The 24,178-nt window shown below is 34.2% G+C and overlaps 1 protein-coding gene across 1 annotated transcript in view; it reads left to right on the top strand.

Moving 5' to 3' along the window:
- The first annotated feature begins 1,381 nt into the window (after positions 1–1,381).
- LOC138308670 (peroxisomal acyl-coenzyme A oxidase 1-like) overlaps positions 1,382–24,178 on the top strand; it is a 29,413-nt gene continuing 6,616 nt past the window's right edge. The window contains exon 1 of the mRNA XM_069249706.1: positions 1,382–1,571. Coding sequence (XP_069105807.1) covers positions 1,382–1,571 — 190 coding nt within the window. The remainder of the gene's footprint in view (positions 1,572–24,178) is intronic.

The raw sequence follows: 24,178 nt of genomic DNA, 5'->3' as shown, positions 1-24,178 counted from the left end.
TTTGACAGTGAAGTATTTACACACAACCTGAGACATCAAATAATTTACACACCCATGGTAGTTTGGGCTCCCGGATCCCTGTGCTGATGTTTAGACGGGGTAGGACAATCTCCGGCAAAAGACACTTATGGTAGAATGCCGACAACTTTGGCAACATCATTGGCCCACAAGGAATCGTCTTTATAAATCCTCTCCACATGGATCTGGTACGGCTGTGTGCGTCTGATGACACCACGGCATGTTGGTGATGTTGAGCTGACCCTGGACTTGAAAAAAAGTACTTATGGTTCCTCTTCAGCCGTAGAGATCCATTTACAACTTCACAACAAAAGCTTCTCATCTTTTTGGCGGCCTCAGTAAACAGGTGTTTGCTTCGTTGAAGGAGATTTTTTTATTTCGATGAGACCGCACGAACCATCCGATCGAACTACCTTCCCATCACAGCTGGCAGCCAGGAATTTGTTCTCCATGTCTATGGACAGTCCCATACCGATACTGTTTCCTAACACTCTGCCTTCTTTTGGACATACTCTCTGACTGTATCTGGTTCAGCCAGTAGTCCATACCTAGTGTACTGTGTGCCATGGAAAGAAGAATACAGTAGACGTCTTACCAATGGACTGGTGGCTTTGTTTGGATGTCGTTGCATCACATCTTCATCGCATCTTAGACGCGGTCAGTTTCACCTTACGTTCTTCTTTCCATGCCAGACAATAACTCTGCATCTTGGTATCCAGCTGGATCTGCCTGCACTGCTGATCACTGACACTGCAATCGAGTTGTTTAGGAAGTGGTCACATTTCTGCTGTAATACCAATGGGATAACATCATCTCTGACTTCCAATGACGACTGTCCATATTCTTTTGGGGATTTCAGACTGTTGAACACTTTGCCACCGTCAAATTTCATCCTTATCGACATCCAACTTTCGGCGAGGTTACTAGTGAAGTTGCCAATCAGACGGCTGCTCTTTGGGGCTACCCGGCCCAAAAGAAAACTAATATCTACCAGCATGTCCTTGTCAATCGCTGCAGTGGATGTTGCACCACACTGGCTGTTCTCCAAGTCCTGTTTGGTGGTTCCCTCACTCCAAAACAGCTGTGTTCTTCAAGGATGTTGTCGATATCTACAGACTGGAATTCTGAAGGGTCTGTCTCCAAATCGGGTGCTGATGGTGACAGACTGACGATTTAGAGCAATATAGCCGTAGGCCATTGGTAAGAATTTCGGGGATCCCCGAGTCCCCGTCAGAGAACAGAACTAAGTACTTACCCAGGTCCTGGATGCCTTAGACAAAGCTGGCATTTCTGTTTCTGTCGAGGATATCGAGAGGTCACATCGCGTGGGACACCCGGCGGGGGTAAACATCGTCAAATCATTATGAGACTCCGAACCTACGAGGCTAAACGAACATTATTAAAACATAGTAAAGAGTTCAGAGATTGTTCAGCTACCAAGGCTATATCAGTTAACGAGAATCTGACCAAATATCGCGACCGACTGGCATTCATTTGTCGACAATTAGCGAAGAACCCGCAAAGCTCCGTGGTCCAGACCTGGACATGGGATGGTAAAGTGATGGTGAAAGATCGCTCGAAACGGACTCATCAGATTTTCAGGAGAAGGACTTGTGTAGGTTTGGTCACGCAATGTCAAGAAATCCCAATGAGCCGCGTCCATTACCTAGTGACCAACTCACTAATGAAAGATCATAGGAACTGTTCAGTATCAATACGTAAAATATGTACGTCTAACTAGCTTATCTAATTATTGTTTATTTTTGTTGTCATCCTTTAGTTTCATTCCCTTTCCCTTTTCAAGGTGAAAATTGTGTTTAATGCATAATACTGCTTGCTAAACCTACTTCTGAGTATCTAAAAAGTCATATAAAATTATGTGATCAGTGCATCACTGACTGATCAAAACGTCAAACATTTTTTTATACAAGGCAATATTCTAAGTTTTAATCTAATAGTGGTTTTGTTTTTGGAAATTACTTTATACTACTGTAAATTATATTTACAATAAAAACTGAACTAGTTTTTTAAGATATTAATGGAAAGGTGCATTTTTAAACAAATTTTCAATTTTTTAGGGACATAGATTTTTTCACTAAAAGGCAGTCAGGTTTTACGTATTAGACATTATAAACGAAATTGGGAGGGCTTGAGATTCGGGGAAGGAAATTATAGCTGTATTCTGTGATATTCGATCGAGTTTGGCATAGGAGTTAAATATTTAAATTAAACAATCTGGTGTCTCTGGGAAATTAGTATCTTGGTGTGAAAACTATTTATCTGATAGACATCAAAAAGTTGTCTTTAACTGTTCTTCTTCTGAGACATATACTATTAAGGCAGGTGCACCTCAAGGTTCAATCTTAGGTCCACTCTTCTTTCTTGTTTATATTAATGATATAGTGAAAGATATCAATTGTAAAATTAAATTGTTTGCTGATGACACTGCCTTGTATATATCAGTTGATAATCCTACATTTGCTGTTTATACCATGAATTATGACCTTTTAAAGATACATGCATGGGCAAACCAATGCTTAGTACGTTTTAATTCAGAAAAAAACCAGAATCATTATTAATAACCAGGAAAACAACACATAGACACTACGACCCCATAACTATGTATAATACTAATGTATCAAATGTAAACTCCCACAAACATTAAGGAGTTGTATGAAATGAAGATGGTACATGGAAAATCACATAGATTATATTTTTCTTAAAAAGTTTCTCCAAGGATAGCTGTCTTAAGAAGTTTAAGATATACTCTAGATAGGAATTCTCTCCATACTATATATTTTTCATTTATAAGACCGATTCTAGAATGTTCTGATTTTGTATGGGACATCCTTCCAAAGTATATATGCCAATATTTAGAAAATATACAATTGGAGACAGCAAGAATAGTAACAGGTGCTACTTAATTATCAAGTATAAGTCTATTATGTAAAGATTTAGGCTGTGAAAAATTATCTAAAAGAAGAGAAAATCATAAAAGTTTGCAGTTTCACAAAATGTATCATGGGAAAACTCCAAATTATCTATCACGTCTAATTCCAAATAAGGTATCAGAAGGTCATCATATGTATAGTACTAGACATTCAGACAATTTACAGCTACTAAATTGCAAAACACAATTTTATAAAGATTCTTTTTTAAATTTTTCAATTAAGTTATGGAACTCATTACCAGTAGAAATTCGTGAAAATCCGTCTATTGGCATAAATAAACGCTTTTTGCAAAAACGCAATAACCCCCCACCCCTCCACCCTCATATTTTAACTCAGGAGAAAGAAATCTTTAAATTTTACACACTCGTTTAAGACTAAAATGTAGTAATCTCAAACAATATTTATATATAAGAAACTTAGAAGATAGTCCACTTTGTACCTGTGGTTTAGTCGAAACTAATCATCATTGTTTATTATTATGTTCTAACTATACTATAATTAGACAATATACACTGCATCAATTATATATAATTTTTACCGAAAAACTTTACTTTGGGGAGATGATAGCTATTCAATACAAAAAAAAAAAAAACCGAAGAAATATTTCTAGCAGTACATACCTATATCAAATTAAGTAAACGATTTTGTTGAAGTGTAATTTCATCAGTGTTGTTAAACTGACTGTTTATTAATAATACTTTACACCAAATTTTAAAGATTCTCCACCGGTGACAAATGGTATTTTTTCACTATTAAAAACAGGAATAGACGATTTAGCATTTTTCTTCAGTTACAAAAGTTACTAACTTTACACCATTACCACCATTGAAATGTTTGAGCTTCTAATTGTATTTAAGTTAAAAATATAATAAATAATTAATTGCATCACGAAAAAATTCCGTGGCACTATATCCTATATGGAATGAAGTACTTATTGCCCATGCACCAAAGGCAAAAAAAAAATATTTTATATTTTTATTGTATTAATTAGACATATGTATACATCATTAAACACCAATTATTGTTCAAATGATGAATATCATTTATGCTCTGTCGGCGGTGGAGCATCTTTTATAGAACTATGAATCCATTTCTTATATTGTAATCACCACATGTATATTCATTGTATGTATTTATTTTGTATTCAACACATGTTACTATGTACGCGTATGTTTCTAAATTTAATATTTTTCTGCGTTAAACTTTCTTTATACATATCTTGTAAAAGGTGTTTCCGGTGCCGAACTTTCCTCTGGCTTGATATTTCATGGAAAGATATTAATATAAGCTTTAAGCTTGTTTTCCGATACCGAGATGTGTTTATGTACTGTATTATATGTATAATTATATGAATAAAATACTGTTTCTACCACAATAGGCGGTGTTATTCAACTCTCAAGACATTGAATAAACACTGCAGCTGTTGAAAATACCACACGTGGTGTAAACTCTGTACGCATTCTGATTGGTTGACACGGTGAACTTTGACCGAACTACTTATTTCTCAGTGTCACGTCATCATTGTCAACGTCATCAATAATCAAATAACGTCATTCTATGTTATGATCGCCGCTTGACGTCCAAAACTGCATGTTGGAAAGCGTATGCGTTATGGTCGTTTTGTCAAAATACGTGACGTTTTCATACATGTTAAATTGACCTTTACAACTAATAACGTGTATACATCTTGACGGACAAAAATTTTATACTGATGATTGTTTCGTAGATTTAACGTGTATAAAACGAAGTTGACCTCGCTAAAGCTCGTGTCTTTTGTAACTTTTAAAAAATAACTCACTCGTGTGGAATAAATTCAATATTCAACAACCACTCATTTTTTAGTCTAACTATCACACTATGATAAATTTACTGATCACCTAATTCTTGATCCATCACGTTCAAGTGGCTACCATATTGAAGACTCTACCAATTTCTTTTTCTTCTGTCCCATTTATATAAACTTTAGAAGTTTAATTAATGATATTCACACCAAAGTTGGGTTTTTAGGTACATATTTACTCACTTCTGGAAATATTGATTTGTCTGTAGATACAAATGATTTTATTGTATCAAAAGTCACTCAATATATTTCAGCAACTAAAACGTTTTTTTGATGATACCTTCAATCCCCCTATCAATTTATCAAAATACTTGTACAGTTTAATCAATTTGTTATCTAGTGTTATCTACGATAATTCATGTATAGATACATATACATATATACAAATTTAGTCTACATCACAATTCTAATTATGATTTAAAAATTCTGTCTAGATCTACGTCAATAGCAATATCCTACTGGAATGAAAGGAGAATGAATGTGTGTGTGCAGTTAAATAAACTAAAATAATATTTTTTTATATCTTTCTATAATTATCTACGCTATCATGGAGAAGATTTATATAGGCTTAGCCTGTTATCTCTTCCATTTATATGTATTTTGATGCAATGAAATTTGTTGAAATGAAATGAACCCAGAGTTTCTGAGTTCGAGTCCTGGTAGAGGCAGTGATTATGTTTATATGAAATGATGTACACTGTTACTATTATTTTCAAAAATTAAATTATAGCTGCATTTCAGCCGTTTAAAAGCTATTTTCTCGTATTTCAATTTTGCTGAAAAATATGCAAACATATATACATGTACATAAGGAATGTTTTACATTGATTTAAAATTGTTGATGCAATCGATAACATGCCAAATACCCAAAACCTATTTATATTTATCCTGTCAATAATTTGATGTTTAAAAAAAATCAATTTGTATTAAAACTAATAAGTAAATAAGTAAAAAGAAGCCTTTTTCATTAGCAATAAAGGAAATAATAAAATATATGTTTAGATGGACACAGGAGGTCCCTTTGTCACATACCCAGAGTATTGTAAAACATCATTTCAGACTCTTTAAGCCTTTTTAAAAAGTGTCAATGAGATTAAACAAGAGATCCCAGAGGGATCTTGGCGCCCACCAAAGAATGATCTATGTCTGACAATGGAAAGATGGATCTTTTCTCTAATTTTTAAACTTTTTCAAACATATACTACACATACAAATTGAAACAGATCGCTTCAGTACTTTCTGAGAAATAGCAGTAACAAACTTCAACTATCAAAATCCAAGATGGTTCCTTGGGGGTCACCTTGTTGATGATCGGTTCCAAATCGCAATATGCACATCTAGAGCCCTAGGGGAACCTACATGTGAAATTCGAGAATGATCCATTCAATACTTTCTGAGAAATAGCGATAACAAACTTTAAATATCAAAATCCAAGATGGCTTCCTAGCGGCCATCTTGTTGACTGATCGGTCCCAAAATGCAATATGCACAACTAGGTCCCTCGGGGAACCTACATATGAAATTTGAGACAGATCCCTTCAGTAATTTCTGAGAAATAGCGATAACAAACTTTAGATAGCAAAATCCAAGATGACTGCCTGGCGGCCATCTTGTTCACAGATCGGTCCCAAAACGCAATATGCATAACTAGGTCCCTAGGGTTTGTTTGAGTTTTAAGGATTCTACATATGGAATTTGAGACAGATCCCTTCAGCACTTTCTGAGAAATAGCGATAACAAACTCAAGCTATCAAAATCCAAGATGGCTGCCTGGCGGCCATCTTGTTCACAGATCGGTCCCATAATGCAATATGCACAACTAGGTCCCTAGGGGAACCTACATATGAAATTTGACACAGATCCCTTCAGTACTTTCTGAGAAATAGCGATAACAAACTCAAGCTATCAAAATCCAAGATGGCTGCCTGGCGGCCATCTTGTTCACAGATCGGTCCCAAAATGCAATATGCACAACTAGGTCCCTAGGGGAACCTACATATGAAATTTGAGACAGATTCCTTCGGTACTTTCTGAGAAATAGCGATAACAAACTCAAGCTATCAAAATCCAAGATGGCTGCCTGGCGGCCATCTTGTTCACAGATCGGTCCCATAATGCAATATGCACAACTAGGTCCCTAGGGAAACCTACATATGAAATTTGAGACAGATCCCTTCAGCACTTTCTGAGAAATAGCGATAACAAACTTTAGATATCAAAATCCAAGATGGCTTCTTGTTCACAGATCGGTCCGAAAATGCAATGTGCACAACAAGGGCCCTAGGGGATCCTACATATGAAATTTGAGACAGATCCCTTCAGTACTTTCTGAGAAATAGCGATAACAAACTTTAGATATCAAAATCCAAGATGGCTGCCTGGCGGCCATCTTGTTCACCGATCGGTCCCAAAACGCAATATGCATAACAAGGTCCATAGGGAAACCTACATATGAAATTTGAGACAGATCCCTTCAGCACTTTCTTAGAAATAGCGATAACAAACTTTAACTATCAAAATCCAAGATGGCTGCCAACTAGGGCCCTAGGGGAACCTTCATATAAATTTTGAGACAAATCCCTTCAGTACTTTCTGAGAAATAGCAATAACAAGAATTGTTAACGGACGGACTGACGGAAGGACGGACGGAAGGACAGACGTACAACCATTTGAGAATAAGGTGCTAAGTGGTATTAAGGGTTAATTAACTCCTAATCATGGGCCTCCAAAAAAAGCGTTCTAATATTTGAGCCCTTGTGTGTTAATATGTCCATTGATTTAAGGGGTAGAATATTAATTATTCTGTCCAATAACAACGAGTTAATTTGCAAGTTGCTTTATCAGAACACTGAGTGAAATTTAGTATCCTACAAAATTACTTGAGTATGTAGCTACAATATGTACCGTCTGTTAAAATGAGGTGTTCTTTAAGGGTATCAGAACTTTATGTTCTAGATGTAAACAACTGTATGCTATAGATGTTAATGTCAGTATTCTTCAGTAACACTTAATTACTATAAACAAATGAACATAAAAAATCTTAATATTAAAGACAAGAAATTTATCTTTTTCAAAGCTAACAATGGTAAATATTTTATCATTTTATATCTAATGGCTAATGTCTTTTGATTCATTTTTTAGTGTGTGACAAATACACGAGAAAAAATCTTTGAGTTTAAATAGAATGTAAAATTACTTTCAGTATCTTTATTTTCCCTCTGAAATACTATCTTTTAGTGACTGATTTTGGTACTTTCGCTTCTAAGAAAGATTTAAGGTCTGGTCCAAGAAACTAAGAGTGAACATTATGTCCATATTGGGCTCCTATCCGACGAACTACTGTAGAGGAGGATAGATAAATGTATAATAGTGGAACGGATATGTCTTAATTTTCAATATCAAACATGTTACTTAATACTGAACACTTGATTGATACAACTTTATCCCAGACACTTTACAGTATATATCTTAATTTATGTATTAAGACAGTAAATAAAATTTGATCGCTTAAAACACACACACTTCAACTTGTATAATCCATTCATTGAATTATCGAAGTGTTTCATATATGAACATGTACATCACTTACACCGCTGTTTTCAACAAAATAATTGCTTGATAAAATTCCAGTTTCATTATCTTTCTTAATACAAGATCTTTCTGCCCAAAACATAGCTAGCTAATGATATGCAATATTACCACTCACTTCTTGGACTGTATTAACACCTTATCAAATGGACTACACACTTGTCCAGGAGCAGAGAGTTAATATTCTGTCCATATAATCAAGAGCTAATGATATGCAATATTACCACTCACTTGGAATGTATTAACACCTTATCATATGGACTACACACTTGTCCAGGAACAGAGGGTTAACATTCTGTCCATATAATTAAGATCTAATTATATGCAATATTAACACTCACTTCTTGGACTGTATTAACACTTTATCAAATGGACTACACACTTGTCCAGGAACAGAGGTTTAACATTCTGTCCATATAATTAAGAGCTAATTATATGCAATATTAACACTCACTTCTTGGACTGTATTAACACCTTATCACATGGACTACAAATTTGTCCAGGAGCAGAGAGTTAATATTCTGTCCATATAATTAAGATCTAGTGATATGCAATATTACCACTCACTTCTTGGACGGTATTAACACCTTATCAAATGAACTACACACTTGTCCAGGAACAGAGGGTTAACTTTCTGTCCATGTAATCAAGAGCTAATGATATGCAATATTACCACTCACTTGTTGGACGGTATTAACACCTTATCAAATGGACTACACACTTGTCCAGGAACAGAGGGTTAACTTTCTGTCCATATAATCAAGAGCTAATGATATGCAATATTACCACTCACTTCTTGGACTGTATTAACACCTTATCAAATGGACTACACACTTGTCCAGGAACAGAGGGTTAACATTCTGTCATATAATTAAGAGCTAATGATATGCAATATTACCACTCACTTCTTGGACTGTATTAACACCTTATCAAATGGACTACACACTTGTCCAGGAACAGAGGGTTAACTTTCTGTCCATATAATCAAGAGCTAATGATATGCAATATTACCACTCACTTCTTGGACTGTATTAACACCTTATCAAATGGATTACACACTTGTCCAAGAACAGAGGGTTAACTTTCTGTCCATATAATTAAGAGCTAATGATATGCAATATTACCACTCACTTCTTGGACTATATTACCATCTTATCAAATGGACTTTACATTTGTCCAAGAAAAGAGGATTAACATTCTGTCCATATAATTAAGAGTTAATGATATGAAATATTGGCTATCACTCTCACTTCTTTGACTGTGTTGAAACATTAATAAGTGGACTACACACTTGTCCAGGAACAGAGGGTTAACTTTCTGTCCATATAATTAAGAGCTAATGATATGCAATATTACCACTCACTTCTTGGACTGTATTAACACCTTATCGAATGGACTACACACTTGTCCAGGAACAGAGGGTTAACAATTTGCCCATATAATTAAGAGCTAATGATATGCAATATTACCACTCACTTCTTGGACTGTATTAACACCTTCTCAAATGGACAATAGCTGCCTTGCAGTCAATCTGACTAGGACATATTTTCGTTATGTCATCACTAAAGTACTTAGCCAAATATTGATGTATTTCGTTTTCTTCATCTTTGACCATTTCACCCTGTTAGTCGATTTTCACCTTTTATTGACGCTTCCGTCATTTGGAGGATTTCTTCAAATGTATCATATTCCTGGATGATTTCCTCTGGCTCTGCATTCAGGTCATTGCTAGTACTTTGATCTTGAAGAAGCTCTGAAATAAATAGCACGATTTATAAACCAACCTGTCTGACCATTCTCTGCTTGCACTTAACTGTGGAACTCATCAAAAAAAGTCAAATTTTTGTTTTTGTTTCTGCTTTCTTCAGTCCACTTATAATCACAATCACAAAATCTTGATAAGCCGATCATAAAATTTAGATATTTTATAATTAATGTTGTGTTTAGGTGGCAAGTGTTATCTAACTACAGTAAAAACCTTAATGAGTCGCAGTTGAAGGGACCATGATAAAAAGAGACTTGTAATTTTGAAGCATATGGTTAAATACAAAAATTATGATATTGACAGCTAGAAAAGTATACACTAAAGAAAAAAGATACAAATGGTCATAACCTCTCCAAATAAATAGAAATACAGACACCTTCACCAAGTCACAGGAGACATCAAAAGTATATATTCTTACCATCAAATTGAATTTCCCTAAGGCTCATGTTATACTTCCCAACCAGGTTGTGCTCTTGCATCAGCACCAGCTTTGTGATGTCGATTCTCTCTATAAGTCCAGAGGTCTGTCTTGGTAATGGACATGCCTAGTATGCCCTAAATGGATACATAACCATTTAATCTTGTTCCTTCAAACTTAACACCTGGAATATAAAGAACACATAAAATATCATGTGTCCACAATCAGTTCATTTCTGATTTAGACATTCAACAAATGACTTATCACTGACACTACTATCCTCATCCATATATATAGTGATGCACTAACTTTAATTTTCTTGCTAATCTCAGGTGGCAAAAACATTATCGAGGTACATGTACATTAATATAAACATTAGTAACACTATGTGACTGAATGCGAGGAATTAATGTGCATATGACGATGTCAATATAAAAAATATCGAAAATGACAGTAAATTATATGACATATTCTGTTGAATAATGTAGGATTTTATTGTGAAAGATAATGGTCATTAAAGTCAGTTGTGCCATTGTATCACTGTTAAATGATGGGGTTTCGTTACCTGTGCAATAGCTGCAGTCTGTTTCCTCAGGTTTGTTGCTTAAATCCTTTTTGGATACTTCAGCTTAGATCCAAGTCGTTCTTTGATTCATTCAAACTGTCTCCTACTCTTACAACACCTGAGCCTAGTTCACTAAAATGAAAGCATTGTAATAATGGTTTTATGTTCTTGTTCAAATATCACATACAAAGGAATTATATTGTTTGTGTGATTACGGAATTTATAAACAAACTCAATAATTGAACAAAAGGCCCCAAGGCCCATCTGACTATATCTTGACACTAGTCAATTTGCAAAGATTTAAACTCATTTTTCAGGATGGTGAATTAAGCTTCCATTTTGGATTGTAGACAAACAGTGCAATGTTTTTGTAATGTGTAAGTAATATCTTTGTTTACTAATATGGCGAAAAGAATGTAATCTACTGAAAAATTATAGAGTGGGGGTACGTAATTTCGCACACTTTTAGCATTGATTTTAATGAATTTAAAATATTTTCATTCCGAATCAAAAAGACTCGACTTACATCGGCAGGTGTACAAGTGCTTCACAAAACACGAGTATGTAACCAGATATGCGCAGACGTATCACTGCGCATGGGAGCTGTTATTAACTTGAGGTTAAACCTGTGGTTTAACGGGTTTGGGGGACGTAATTTCGCACACCCCTCAAATTTTCTTGTTTTTGGAGAAAATGATTATTTTCAAACATTTCATAGACCAACAACATCATAAACAAAGATTAAGTATAGTTCCAATCTTGAAATGACATCAAAACCCACTTATATTTCGAAATAAAAAAGTGACATCTCGCCGCCATTTTTGTTACAAAAAATGACAGCTCCCCTATAAACGAGGTCAAGAAAATCATAAGGTATCCACAGAACATATCTGTTTTCCGCTTATACTTGATGGATTTTCATTGGTTTTCGTTATATTCTAAAAAGGGATCATTTCTCTACATATTTGTACGTGAGTCAGTTATTTATCACCCAGAATTATTTTATATCAAGTGATTTATTTTCTTTAAATTTCTTTACTGAGATGGGCCGTATTATTCCGATTTCGTATCCTGAAAAGTTTAGCGAAATATGACAAAATCACAGTGAGAGGTCGCCTTTAGTCACAACATAAACAACAGAGCAAATCTTTCTGACATTTAAAGGAAAATCGCGAAAAATCGTCAGGTGTGCGAAATTACGTTCTGTGCGAAATTACGTACCCTCTACCCGAGATCGTGAGGTATTGCTACCCCCTTCATACAAAAAAAAAAAAAAAAAAAAAAAAAAAAAAAAAACAACAACAACAAAAAACAGAGTATTCATACTTTTGAGAGCAATTGAATTTTGTAAGAATATGTGAAGACTTTCATAAAGACTGACAATTATATCAATTATCACTTATACAAACAATAAACATCCTACTTTGCAAAGTTAAAAACGACTGTATGATTCGCTGATTAAGTCTAGTCTAGCACAGGTTGGTCAGCATTTTGATGACAGACAAATGGACATCTGTTTAAAGTTATGAAATGAAAATAAAAATATATTGGTCCATCTCTGATTTTGGCTGGAAGAATGCACCATTTAGATCGGCAGAAACAAGATCATGAAATGTGCGGTTAAAATTACTATTACACGAGTATAAAATATAGGTTACCCTTTATACACGCAATTAGATTAAAATCACAATATAAGAGGCATGTATAACGTTTAGCATAGGCTAAAGATGCACTTACTTGTACGATAAGACCTATCCGGGCCACAGCCGCTTCGCATCACCTCCATCTTGTACTGTTATGCCGGAAGTTCCACTGCGCAGACGCTAATCGTTTTTCGCGGGAAAACTCATGATCTCGGTCAATTAAACTCTTGTTGACCACGCAGACTTGAATACATAGTACCAAGCGTCTAGTTGAACGATACTAGATCGACATATCAACGAACTGTGGGAAGGGAAGTAACTCAAGTGGCGAGTCCGTCGGGACGGTATGGTGGCTGATTACGGCCATCTCGTGTTGTTGTGTTGTCGCCTTGTCGAGTTGTCGCGGTCTCAAACTGCGACAACCCGAGATTTAACAGTTAAAATGTCGACTTGTCGCGTTTTCGAACCGCGACAAGTCGACAACACGACAAGACGACAAGTCGACACGACAAGTCGACATTTCAAACACGCTAATTAGCGCGTACAGAATCTCGTGTTGTCGCGGTAAAATGTCGACTTGTCGTGTTGTCGACTTGTCGTGTTGTCGCCTTGTCGTGTTGTCGACTTGTCGTGTTGTCGAGTTGTCGACTTGTCGCCTTCCCGTTACACATGCGCAAACAATGGATAACACTCGCCATATTGGATTGATAATGAAAATAATTGTGTGCATGTGTTTGTAGCTAGATGAAGATATTTGATAGCAATTTCTTTACCGAGAGTTGTCAAAGTATTTTTCTCTGAACTATGAATTTCAATAATTTGTTTATTATATGATAATCGTGTAATAATGGTCTAGTCACGCCGTCTGATTAGTACACTGTAATCGTCATCTGTTAATTTTAAGGTCACTTGAACAGCTAGTCGACATCATATCGGAAGATGTCGACATAAACAGAAGAATATGTCGACTTACCACATGTACATGCTCACATAATGATTCCAAGATATTTATGTAGACAGTCGGTAACTCGGCGATTAATGTGTTTATGCTCGGGTGTGACACCGACTTGTCAGTTATTGATGTCGACATCTGGTCTTGAAAGTGGAATTCAAAGGCCACCCTTTCATAGAGCACTGTGTATATGCAGCAAAAGCCATTCAGCAGAGATCGACGTTGATTTTGTTAATTCAAGTTTTTATTTATTTGATTTCAAAATTAAAAATTGTGATCCTGCACATCCCGGCCATGAAACTGTAGCCTGCGTGTACGTAGCTGTTAGCCCGAGCTAAGGAAGTGTACAACGAATTATTAATATATATAACCGTGGGTTGAAAATTCGTTTCAAAGCTGTGTGTGTGTTTTGTTGATTGGCATTCGTACCAAGTCCATGTTTGTTTGTTTGTTTGATTTATTTACGTCCTATTAACAGCTATGGTCATGTAAGGACGGTCTCCCATGTATGCGGTGTCTTGAGTGTATGTTGTGCGAGGTGAGTGTACTGGGAGACTGCGGTGTGTTCGTGTTGTGTCTCCTTGTATAGTGGAACTGTTGCCCTTTTTATAGTGCTATATCACTGAAGCATGCTGCCGAAGACACCAAGCAACACACCCCACCCGGTCACATTATACTGACAACGGGCGAACCAGTCGTCCCACTCCCTGTATGCTGAACGCTAAGCAGGAGCAGAATGTAGTACATACCGTACTATAATATAATAAAAGAATGAAAAAAAAAGTTTTTATGTTGTATTTTCTTGTGAATCCCGAAAAATACCAGTTACGTAATTTAAAAGCTATAAATATGGAAAGCCATAGCTGCCTTATATTATAAATGTCCATTATATGATACGTTTTCATCATTATATGATACGATATTGTCATTATATGATATGACTTATCATTATATGATACGAATTTATCATTATATGATACGATATCGGCATTATATGATATAACTTATCATTATATGATACGAATTTATCATTATATGATGCGATATTGGCATTATATGGTACAAGTTGTAATTATATGATAGGATACTGTCACTATATGATACGAATTCACCATTATATGATACGAATTCACCATTATATGATACGACATTGTCATTATATGATACGGATTCACCATTATATGATACGACATTGTCATTATATGATACGAATTCACTATTATATGATACGACATTGTCATTATATGATACGGATTCACCATTATATGATACGACATTCTCATTATATGATACGATTTCACTATTATATGATACGACATTGTCATTATATGATACGAATTCACCATTATATGATACGACATTGTCATTATATGATACGGATTCACCATTATATGATACGACATTGTCATTATATGATACGAGTTCACTATTATATGATACGAATTCACCATTATATGATACGACATTGTCATTATATGATACGAATTCACTATTATATGATACGACATTGTCATAATATGATACGGATTCACCATTATATGATACGAATTCACCATTATATGATACGACATTGTCATTATATGATACGAATTCACTATTATATGATACGACATTGTCATTATATGATACGAATTCACTATTATATGATACGACATTGTCATTATATGATACGAATTCACTATTATATGATACGACATTGTCATTATATGATACGAATTCACCATTATATGATACGATATTGTCATTATATGATACGAATTCACTATTATATGATACGACATTGTCATTATATGATACGGATTCACCATTATATGATACGACATTGTCATTATATGATATGAATTCACTATTATATGATACGAATTCACCATTATATGATACGGATTCACTATTATATGATACGACATTGTCATTATATGATACGAATTCACTATTATATGATACGAATTCACCATTATATGATACGACATTGTCATTATATGATACGAATTCACTATTATATGATACGAATTCACCATTATATGATACGGATTCACCATTATATGATACGAATTCACCATTATATGATACGACATTGTCATTATATGATACGAATTCACTATTATATGATACGACATTGTCATTATATGATACGAATTCACTATTATATGATACGACATTGTCATTATATGATACGAATTCACTATTATATGATACGACATTGTCATTATATGATACGAATTCACCATTATATGATACGATATTGTCATTATATGATACGAATTCACTATTATATGATACGACATTGTCATTATATGATACGGACTCACCATTATATGATACGACATTGTCATTATATGATACGAATTCACCATTATATGATACGAATTCACCATTATATGATACGGATTCACTATTATATGATACGACATTGTCATTATATGATACGAATTCACCATTATATGATACGAATTCACCATTATATGATACGACATTGTCATTATATGATACGAATTCACTATTATATGATACGACATTGTCATTATATGATACGGATTCACCATTATATGATACGAATTCACCATTATATGATACGACATTGTCATTATATGATACGAATTCACTATTATATGATACGACATTGTCATTATATGATACGAATTCACTATTATATGATACGACATTGTCATTATATGATACGGATTCACCATTATATGATACGACATTGTCATTATATGATACGAATTCACTATTATATGATACGACATTGTCATTATATGATACGACATTGTCATTATATGATACGGATTCACCATTATATGATACGACATTGTCATTATATGATACGAATTCACTATTATATGATACGACATTGTCATTATATGATACGAATTCACTATTATATGATACGAATTCACCATTATATGATACGACATTGTCATTATATGATACGAATTCACTATTATATGATACGAATTCACTATTATATGATACGAATTCACCATTATATGATACGACATTGTCATTATATGATACGAATTCATCATTATATGATACGACATTGTCACTATATGATACGAATTCACCATTATATGATACGACATTGTCATTATATGATACGGATTCACCATTATATGATACGACATTGTCATTATATGATACGAATTCACTATTATATGATACGAATTCACCATTATATGATACGGATTCACCATTATATGATACGACATTGTCATTATATGATACGAATTCACTATTATATGATACGAATTCACCATTATATGATACGACATTGTCATTATATGATACGAATTCACTATTATATGATACGACATTGTCATTATATGATACGGATTCACCATTATATGATACGAATTCACCATTATATGATACGACATTGTCATTATATGATACAAATTCACTATTATATGATACGACATTGTCATTATATGATACGGATTCACCATTATATGATACGACATTCTCATTATATGATACGATTTCACTATTATATGATACGACATTGTCATTATATGATACGAATTCACTATTATATGATACGACATTGTCATTATATGATACGGATTCACCATTATATGCTACGACATTGTCGTTATATAATACGAATTCACTATTATATGATACGACATTGTCATTATTTGATACGAATTCACCATTATATGATACGACATTGTCATTATATGATACGAAATTGTCATTATATGATACGAATTCACTATTATATGATACGACATTGTCATTATATGATACGGATTCACCATTATATGATACGAATTCACCATTATATGATACGACATTGTCATTATATGATACGACATTGTCATTATATGATACGAATTCACTATTATATGATACGACATTGTCATTATATGATACGAATTCACCATTATATGATACGACATTGTCATTATATGATACGACATTGTCATTATATGATACGAATTCACCATTATATGATGTGATATCATCATTATATGATGCGAATTTAGCGTTATATGATACGATATCATCATTATATGACGGGATTTCATCATTATATGATACCATTTCACCATTATATGCTGGCAAAATATGCTAATGAGAAGCGTTCACGTGACCAGGGCCGGTACAATTTTTCGGGATAAATTCACCTGTGCACCTGCATCAGCGTCCGGAGACAGAGGTTGCTCGCCTGACAACTGAAGTTCTCGGTCTTCAACTTTTTTTTTTTTAAATGATAATCATAAATTTGTTAAAGTACTTAAAAAATCTTTGACCTATGACCTTGATAATGAATAGATGCCATTAAGGCTATTGCAGAGGAATTTTTTTCTCAATTAACTTGATAAATATGTTTATACCATTCAAAATATTAAATTAAATTCCATGTTAATATTAACAACATCAATTTTGAATGGAAATCTTTGGCATAAATTAACGAATTAGTCAAATCAAAGAGTCGGATTTTACGGGAAAAGTGCAAATCACAAAAAGGAAGAAGGTTGCTAAAGCTGAATTTTTATTGCAATATAACTTATGATACATTATAAGTCATCAAAACTTGACTCTAAAGTTCAGTTTTTTGTAAGTTTTGTGTGAATTCAATTCGCAAATTTATGCCAAAGATTTCCATTCAAAATTAATTCAAAGTTAATATTAACGCAATAGCCTTAATGACATCTATTCATTATCAAGGTCATAGGTCAAAGATTTTTTAAGTACTTTAACAAATTTATGATGATCATCTTAAAAAAAGTTGAAGGCCGAGAATCACAACTAAACTTACTAACTTCAGTTGTCAGGCGAGCCGCCTCTGTCTCCGGACGCTGATGCAGGTGCACAGGTGAATTTATCCCGAAAAATTGTACCGGCCCTGGTCACGTGAACGCTTCTCATTAGCATATTTTGCTAGCATATAATGGTGAAATGGTATCATATAATGATGAAATCCCGACATATAATGTCAGTTTATCAGAATGACGAAATCCCGTCATATAATGACAATGTCGTATCATATAATGGTGAATTCGTATCATATAAGGGTGAATTCGTATCATATAATAGTGAATTCGTATCATATAATGGTGAATTCGTATCATATAATGACAATATCGTATCATATAATGGTGAATGCGTATCATATAATGGTGAATTCGTATTATATAATTACAACTTGTACCATATAATGCCAATATCGCATCATATAATGATGAACTCGTATCATATAATGATAAATTCGTATCATATAATGATAAGTTATATCATATAATGCCGATATCGTAACATATAATGATGATATCGTATCATATAATGACAATGTCGTATCATATAATGCCGATATCGCATCATATAATGATGAAATCGTATCATATAATGGTAAGTCATATCATATAATGACAATATCGTAACATATAATGATGATATCGTATCATATAATGATGATTTTGTATCATATAACGAGGAAATCGTATCATATAATGGATATTTATAATATAAGGCAGCTATGGCTTTCAATACATAAAGGTCACAGTACAGGTACACAATACACATTGGGAAACCAGCTTTACTTGTTAGCTTGGCCTGTCCATATATATATACATGTATACAAAAATATCTACATCCCTCGATACACTTATATAAAGGCACAACGAATTTTTGTTACGGTCTTAATGGTCAGATTCAACCTTTGGGCTAAAAATCCTCCAGGGACGCGGTTCTAAACTCCCAACTCGCGATACATCTGCATCTATTTTTCGTAGTAAAAACATGCGTTCTTTTTAGTCAAACGTAGTAAAAAAAGTCACGTGCTTATACCTCATTCATGCCATTGGCCGGAATATACAATTGTATTATGGGTAACTAGTGATCACGTGATTGTGTGTTTACTTCCAAATATGGTGATAGTTTGCTTGCCATTTCTTCGGAGAAATTGATTTATTTGAAAATATTTAGACTCCAAAATGTTATTAATATTGCATGCATATCATTTTGACTTGCACATATGCACTGTTTTACTATAAATAATGAACTGAAATGAGTTGTAAAACTGCCATTTTCACGTTTTGTAAATAAATGATATAATACGAATTGACCAATTCAATAGGTCTAACCGTCTAATCTAAAATCAGCGAAGATCGGCTACTCCCGGCTAAATTCGTAGAATTCTAAATTTATATTTATATATATTATTACCTGCTTTACGGTTCAGAGCATACAGTATACATATAACACAGAGAAAATAAGGCCAAATTATGTATAAATACCAGGTCAGAGAAATCACTCTATTTGGAAGTAAACACACACTCATGTGATCACTAGTTACCCACTAATACAATTCATTATTTATTTCGGCCAATGGTATGAATGAGGTATAATCACGTGACTTGTTTTACTACGTTTTACAACAAAGAACGCGTGTTTTGTACCATTATGGGGAAAATCCTCCGCGGATCGTGGTTTCATTTCCACCATTTGAAATTGTTAGCAATACTATCATATCATAGTTTATTTTCCATAGTATTTCCAAACAAATAGTTATAAGCTTCCGCATAGCCCACTTAGCTCTTTGGGAATCTAATACATACATGTATGTACACATATACTAAGAAACACGGGCTTATGTGCTTATGTACATGGCAGCTTCCCGACTGGTAAATTGGGACCTAGGACCTAACTCATTATGCTTCGGTAGGTTCCGTACGAAAATGTATCATTTTGTTTGTCAGAATTACTCTTCATAGATTGAAAGGTCTCAAGGCCCTCTACCAATATTGTGAATTTCATGGCCCTGGGGTCTCGGAATTTTCCCCAGGGGATAGGGTCTTTACCATAGTTTATATAGGGAAACACATTTATGAGCATTATTTGCTCAATTTTCATAGGAAACAGATGTAATGGAATCAGATACTCTTCATATTTTAAAAGGTTAAATGGATATCATCACTGGCTGATTTCATGGGCCTGGTAGGCCAATATATGGTGCTTATATACAGTGTATGTATTTGTTTCATTCTGTATCCGAACTCGGGTGACCAATCAGACAAAAAACATGGCTGACAGGTGGCTATGTGTTTTGTTATTCCTGCTATATAGACTTCTTTTTTAGTTTTCCCATGTTGTAAAACATTTTCAAGAGGAAAGAAAAAGGTAAAGAATTACAGAAATAGAGAAAAGATCCATCTTTTATTGGCATGATTTACATCAGTCAGTAGTGGGTACAAAGTTCATTAAACTTTTTAAATGTGCAACTGCAGGGGCGTAGGAAGAAAAGGGTCCTCCTGCACATTTTTCGTACTTCATTTTAGAAAATTTTGCCGCTTTGCGGCGCATTTCCTAAAAGTTCAAGCACGTAATGTTCAAACCTTTAATAATAAAAATTCAATACACATCAACTAGACTAAAACTGTCCATCAAGGGATTCAACTATTTCAAAAATGTTTCTTAAAATATTAAATTGTTTATATGTCTAAGCAAGACAATTAAATCAATTCATTATGTTTTTTTACTTAAACAACTGTTCAGATCGAGCACGGTTGCATAATGATATGACGACATTCACAATTATAATTTCTAAATGCAGGTAAATGTAAATCGAAAAATTACCACGTTAAGAACGCATTAAAATCCTCAAAATACACCGTAAAACCTTGGCCATTCCAAATCGTAATATTTTTCGCGGGGGAGACCCCCGGACCCCCAAAACACCAAAGTATCGCGCATTCGGCGCTCGCAAAATCATCAAAATCGTAATATTTTTTTCCGGGTGAGACCCCCGGACCCCCCAAACACCAAAATCTCGCGCATTCGGCGTTCGCAAAATCATCAAAATACATCGTAAAAATTATCTCAGCCATTCTAAATCGTAATATTTTTTCCGGGAGAGACTCCCGGATCTCCAAACACCAAATTCTCGACCCTTCGACGCTCGCACGCCATTTTGCATATTCATTAATTTCCTGTTAGCGTCGCCACTGATATGGATGTGTACAAGGATTATATGTAATGATTTATGAGAAAAAGTATGTAAAGTATATATCGTTGTGTGTTGAATTAATTTCCTCCTGTGTGACCTATTGCAATTGTCTTTTGGCCGGCATCATCCAGTGTCTGTTGTAAACAATTTACAATCTTCTTAATAACCAAGAACCTCATACATGGACATGTTACTGGGCCATAGCATGCTGGGATGAAGGGATACAAAGTTTGTTCAAATCAATGATCTTGACCTATGTGCCAAGTCACAGGGCTGAGACATATTTATTTGTTTGTTTAAAAGCAAAACATTATTTATAACTGTGCATATCGGAATTCAGGTGACTGTTAGACATATATATCCTTATTGCCTTCTGCTCATTCTCAACTCTCATCCGTTTGTAAACAATTCAAATTTTAACAAACTTCTTCTCCACAACACGGTTTTTCTCATTTTACAGCAAGTACAAAAACAACAACAATCAAATTACAATCATGAATATTTTGTATTGATATGAATTTTTTTGCAAATTCTCAGCAAAACAAACATGTTTCAAATTAAATTAATACACATATTTGATTAATATATGTGATCTGCATTCATTATTGAATTTAAAAAAAAAATGAAAAAAAAACTTTATATCATAGCAAAGGTACATGGTATAGGACGTTAATTAATCAAACAAACAAACAAACAAACATGGTTTGTCATTTTGATCAAGGGAGATAAATCCGTTTTGAAGGATTTTCCACAAAGTGGAAAAGTTAAGATTAATCCACTTTCCATGCATTATTCAACCAAAATTTAGCCTGGTACATTTCCTGGCCAACATCAATTATAATTTCAACACAGATTTATTAGATGTATACATGAACTTTGACATCTGCCATGGCACAACATGTAATCTTCAATTTATCAATGTTTCACAATCAAAGTCTACTCCAAGCCTTCTGTTTCAAATGGTGGAAATGAAATCACGATCCCAATAATTTCCCAATAATGATACAAAACATGCGTTCTTTGTAGTCAAAAGTAGTAAAACAAGTCACGTGATTATACCTCATTCATGCCATTGGCCGAAATAAATATGGAATTGTACTATGGGTAACTAGTGATCACATGAGTGTGTGTTTACTTCCAAATAGAGTGATTTCTCTGACCTGGTATTTATACATAATTTGGCCTTATTTTCTCTGTGTTATATGTATATGTTCTGAACCGTAAAGCAGGTAATAATATATATAAATATAAATTTAGAGTTCTACGAATTTAGCCGGGAGTAGCCGATCTTCGCTGATTTTAGATTAGACGGTTAGACCTATTGAATTGGTCAATTCGTATTATATCATTTATTTACAAAACGTGAAAATGGCAGTTTTACAACTCATTTCAGTTCATTATTTATAGTAAAACAGTGCATATGTGCAAGTCAAAATGATATGCATGCAATATTAATAACATTTTGGAGTCTAAATATTTTCAAATAAATCAATTTCTCCGAAGAAATGGCAAGCAAACTATCACCATATTTGGAAGTAAACACACAATCACGTGATCACTAGTTACCCATAATACAATTGTATATTCCGGCCAATGGCATGAATGAGGTATAAGCACGTGATTTTTTTACTACGTTTTTACTACAAAAAATAGATGCAGATATATCCCGAGTTTGGAGCTAAAACCGCGTCCCGCGGGAGGATTTTTAGCCCAAAGGTTGAATCTGGCCATTAAGACCGTAACAAAAAATCGTTGTGCCTTTATTTAAGTGTATCGAGGGATGTAAATATTTATGTATATACATATATGGACAGGGCAAGCTAACAAGTAAAGCTGGTTTCCAAATGGGTATTGTGTATCTGTACTGTGACCTTTTTGGCTTTTAAATTACGTAACTGGTATTTTTCGTGATTCGCAAAAAATGAAAAAATTATTGTAATATAGTATAGTACGGAATGTACCACATGAACTTCGTACGAATGCTCATCCACAAAGCACACACACAGCTTTTAAACGAATTTTCAACCCACGGTTATATATATTAATAAATGATTATGGCCAAGAGGATGGAAATTCGTTGTACAAAGCAGAGTCCTTTTGCACTCTAACTTCCTCAGCTCGGACTAACAGCTACAATGTGTACGTACACGCAGACTACAGCTGCATGACCGGGATGTGCAGGATCACAATTTTTAATTTTGAAATCAAATGAATAAAAAAACTTCTGAATTAACAAAATCAACGTCGAACTCTGCTGTATGGTGCCTTGCTGCATATAAACAGTGCCCTATGAAAGGGTGGCCTTTGAATTCCACTTTCAAGACCAGATGTCGACATCTTTTAGTTTAGATGTCGACATCAATAACTCAGACAAGTCGGTGTCACACCCGAGCAAAAACACGATTAATCGCCGAGTTACCGACTTTCTACATAATTATCTTGGAATCATTATGTGGGCAGGTTCATGTGGTAAGTCGACATATTCTT

This window comes from Argopecten irradians, chromosome 15, assembly GCF_041381155.1.
Source record: "Argopecten irradians isolate NY chromosome 15, Ai_NY, whole genome shotgun sequence".
NCBI classification, from domain to species: domain Eukaryota; kingdom Metazoa; phylum Mollusca; class Bivalvia; order Pectinida; family Pectinidae; genus Argopecten; species Argopecten irradians.
Note: the sequence above shows the minus strand (reverse complement) of the source record. Positions and strands in the feature narration are given on the sequence as shown.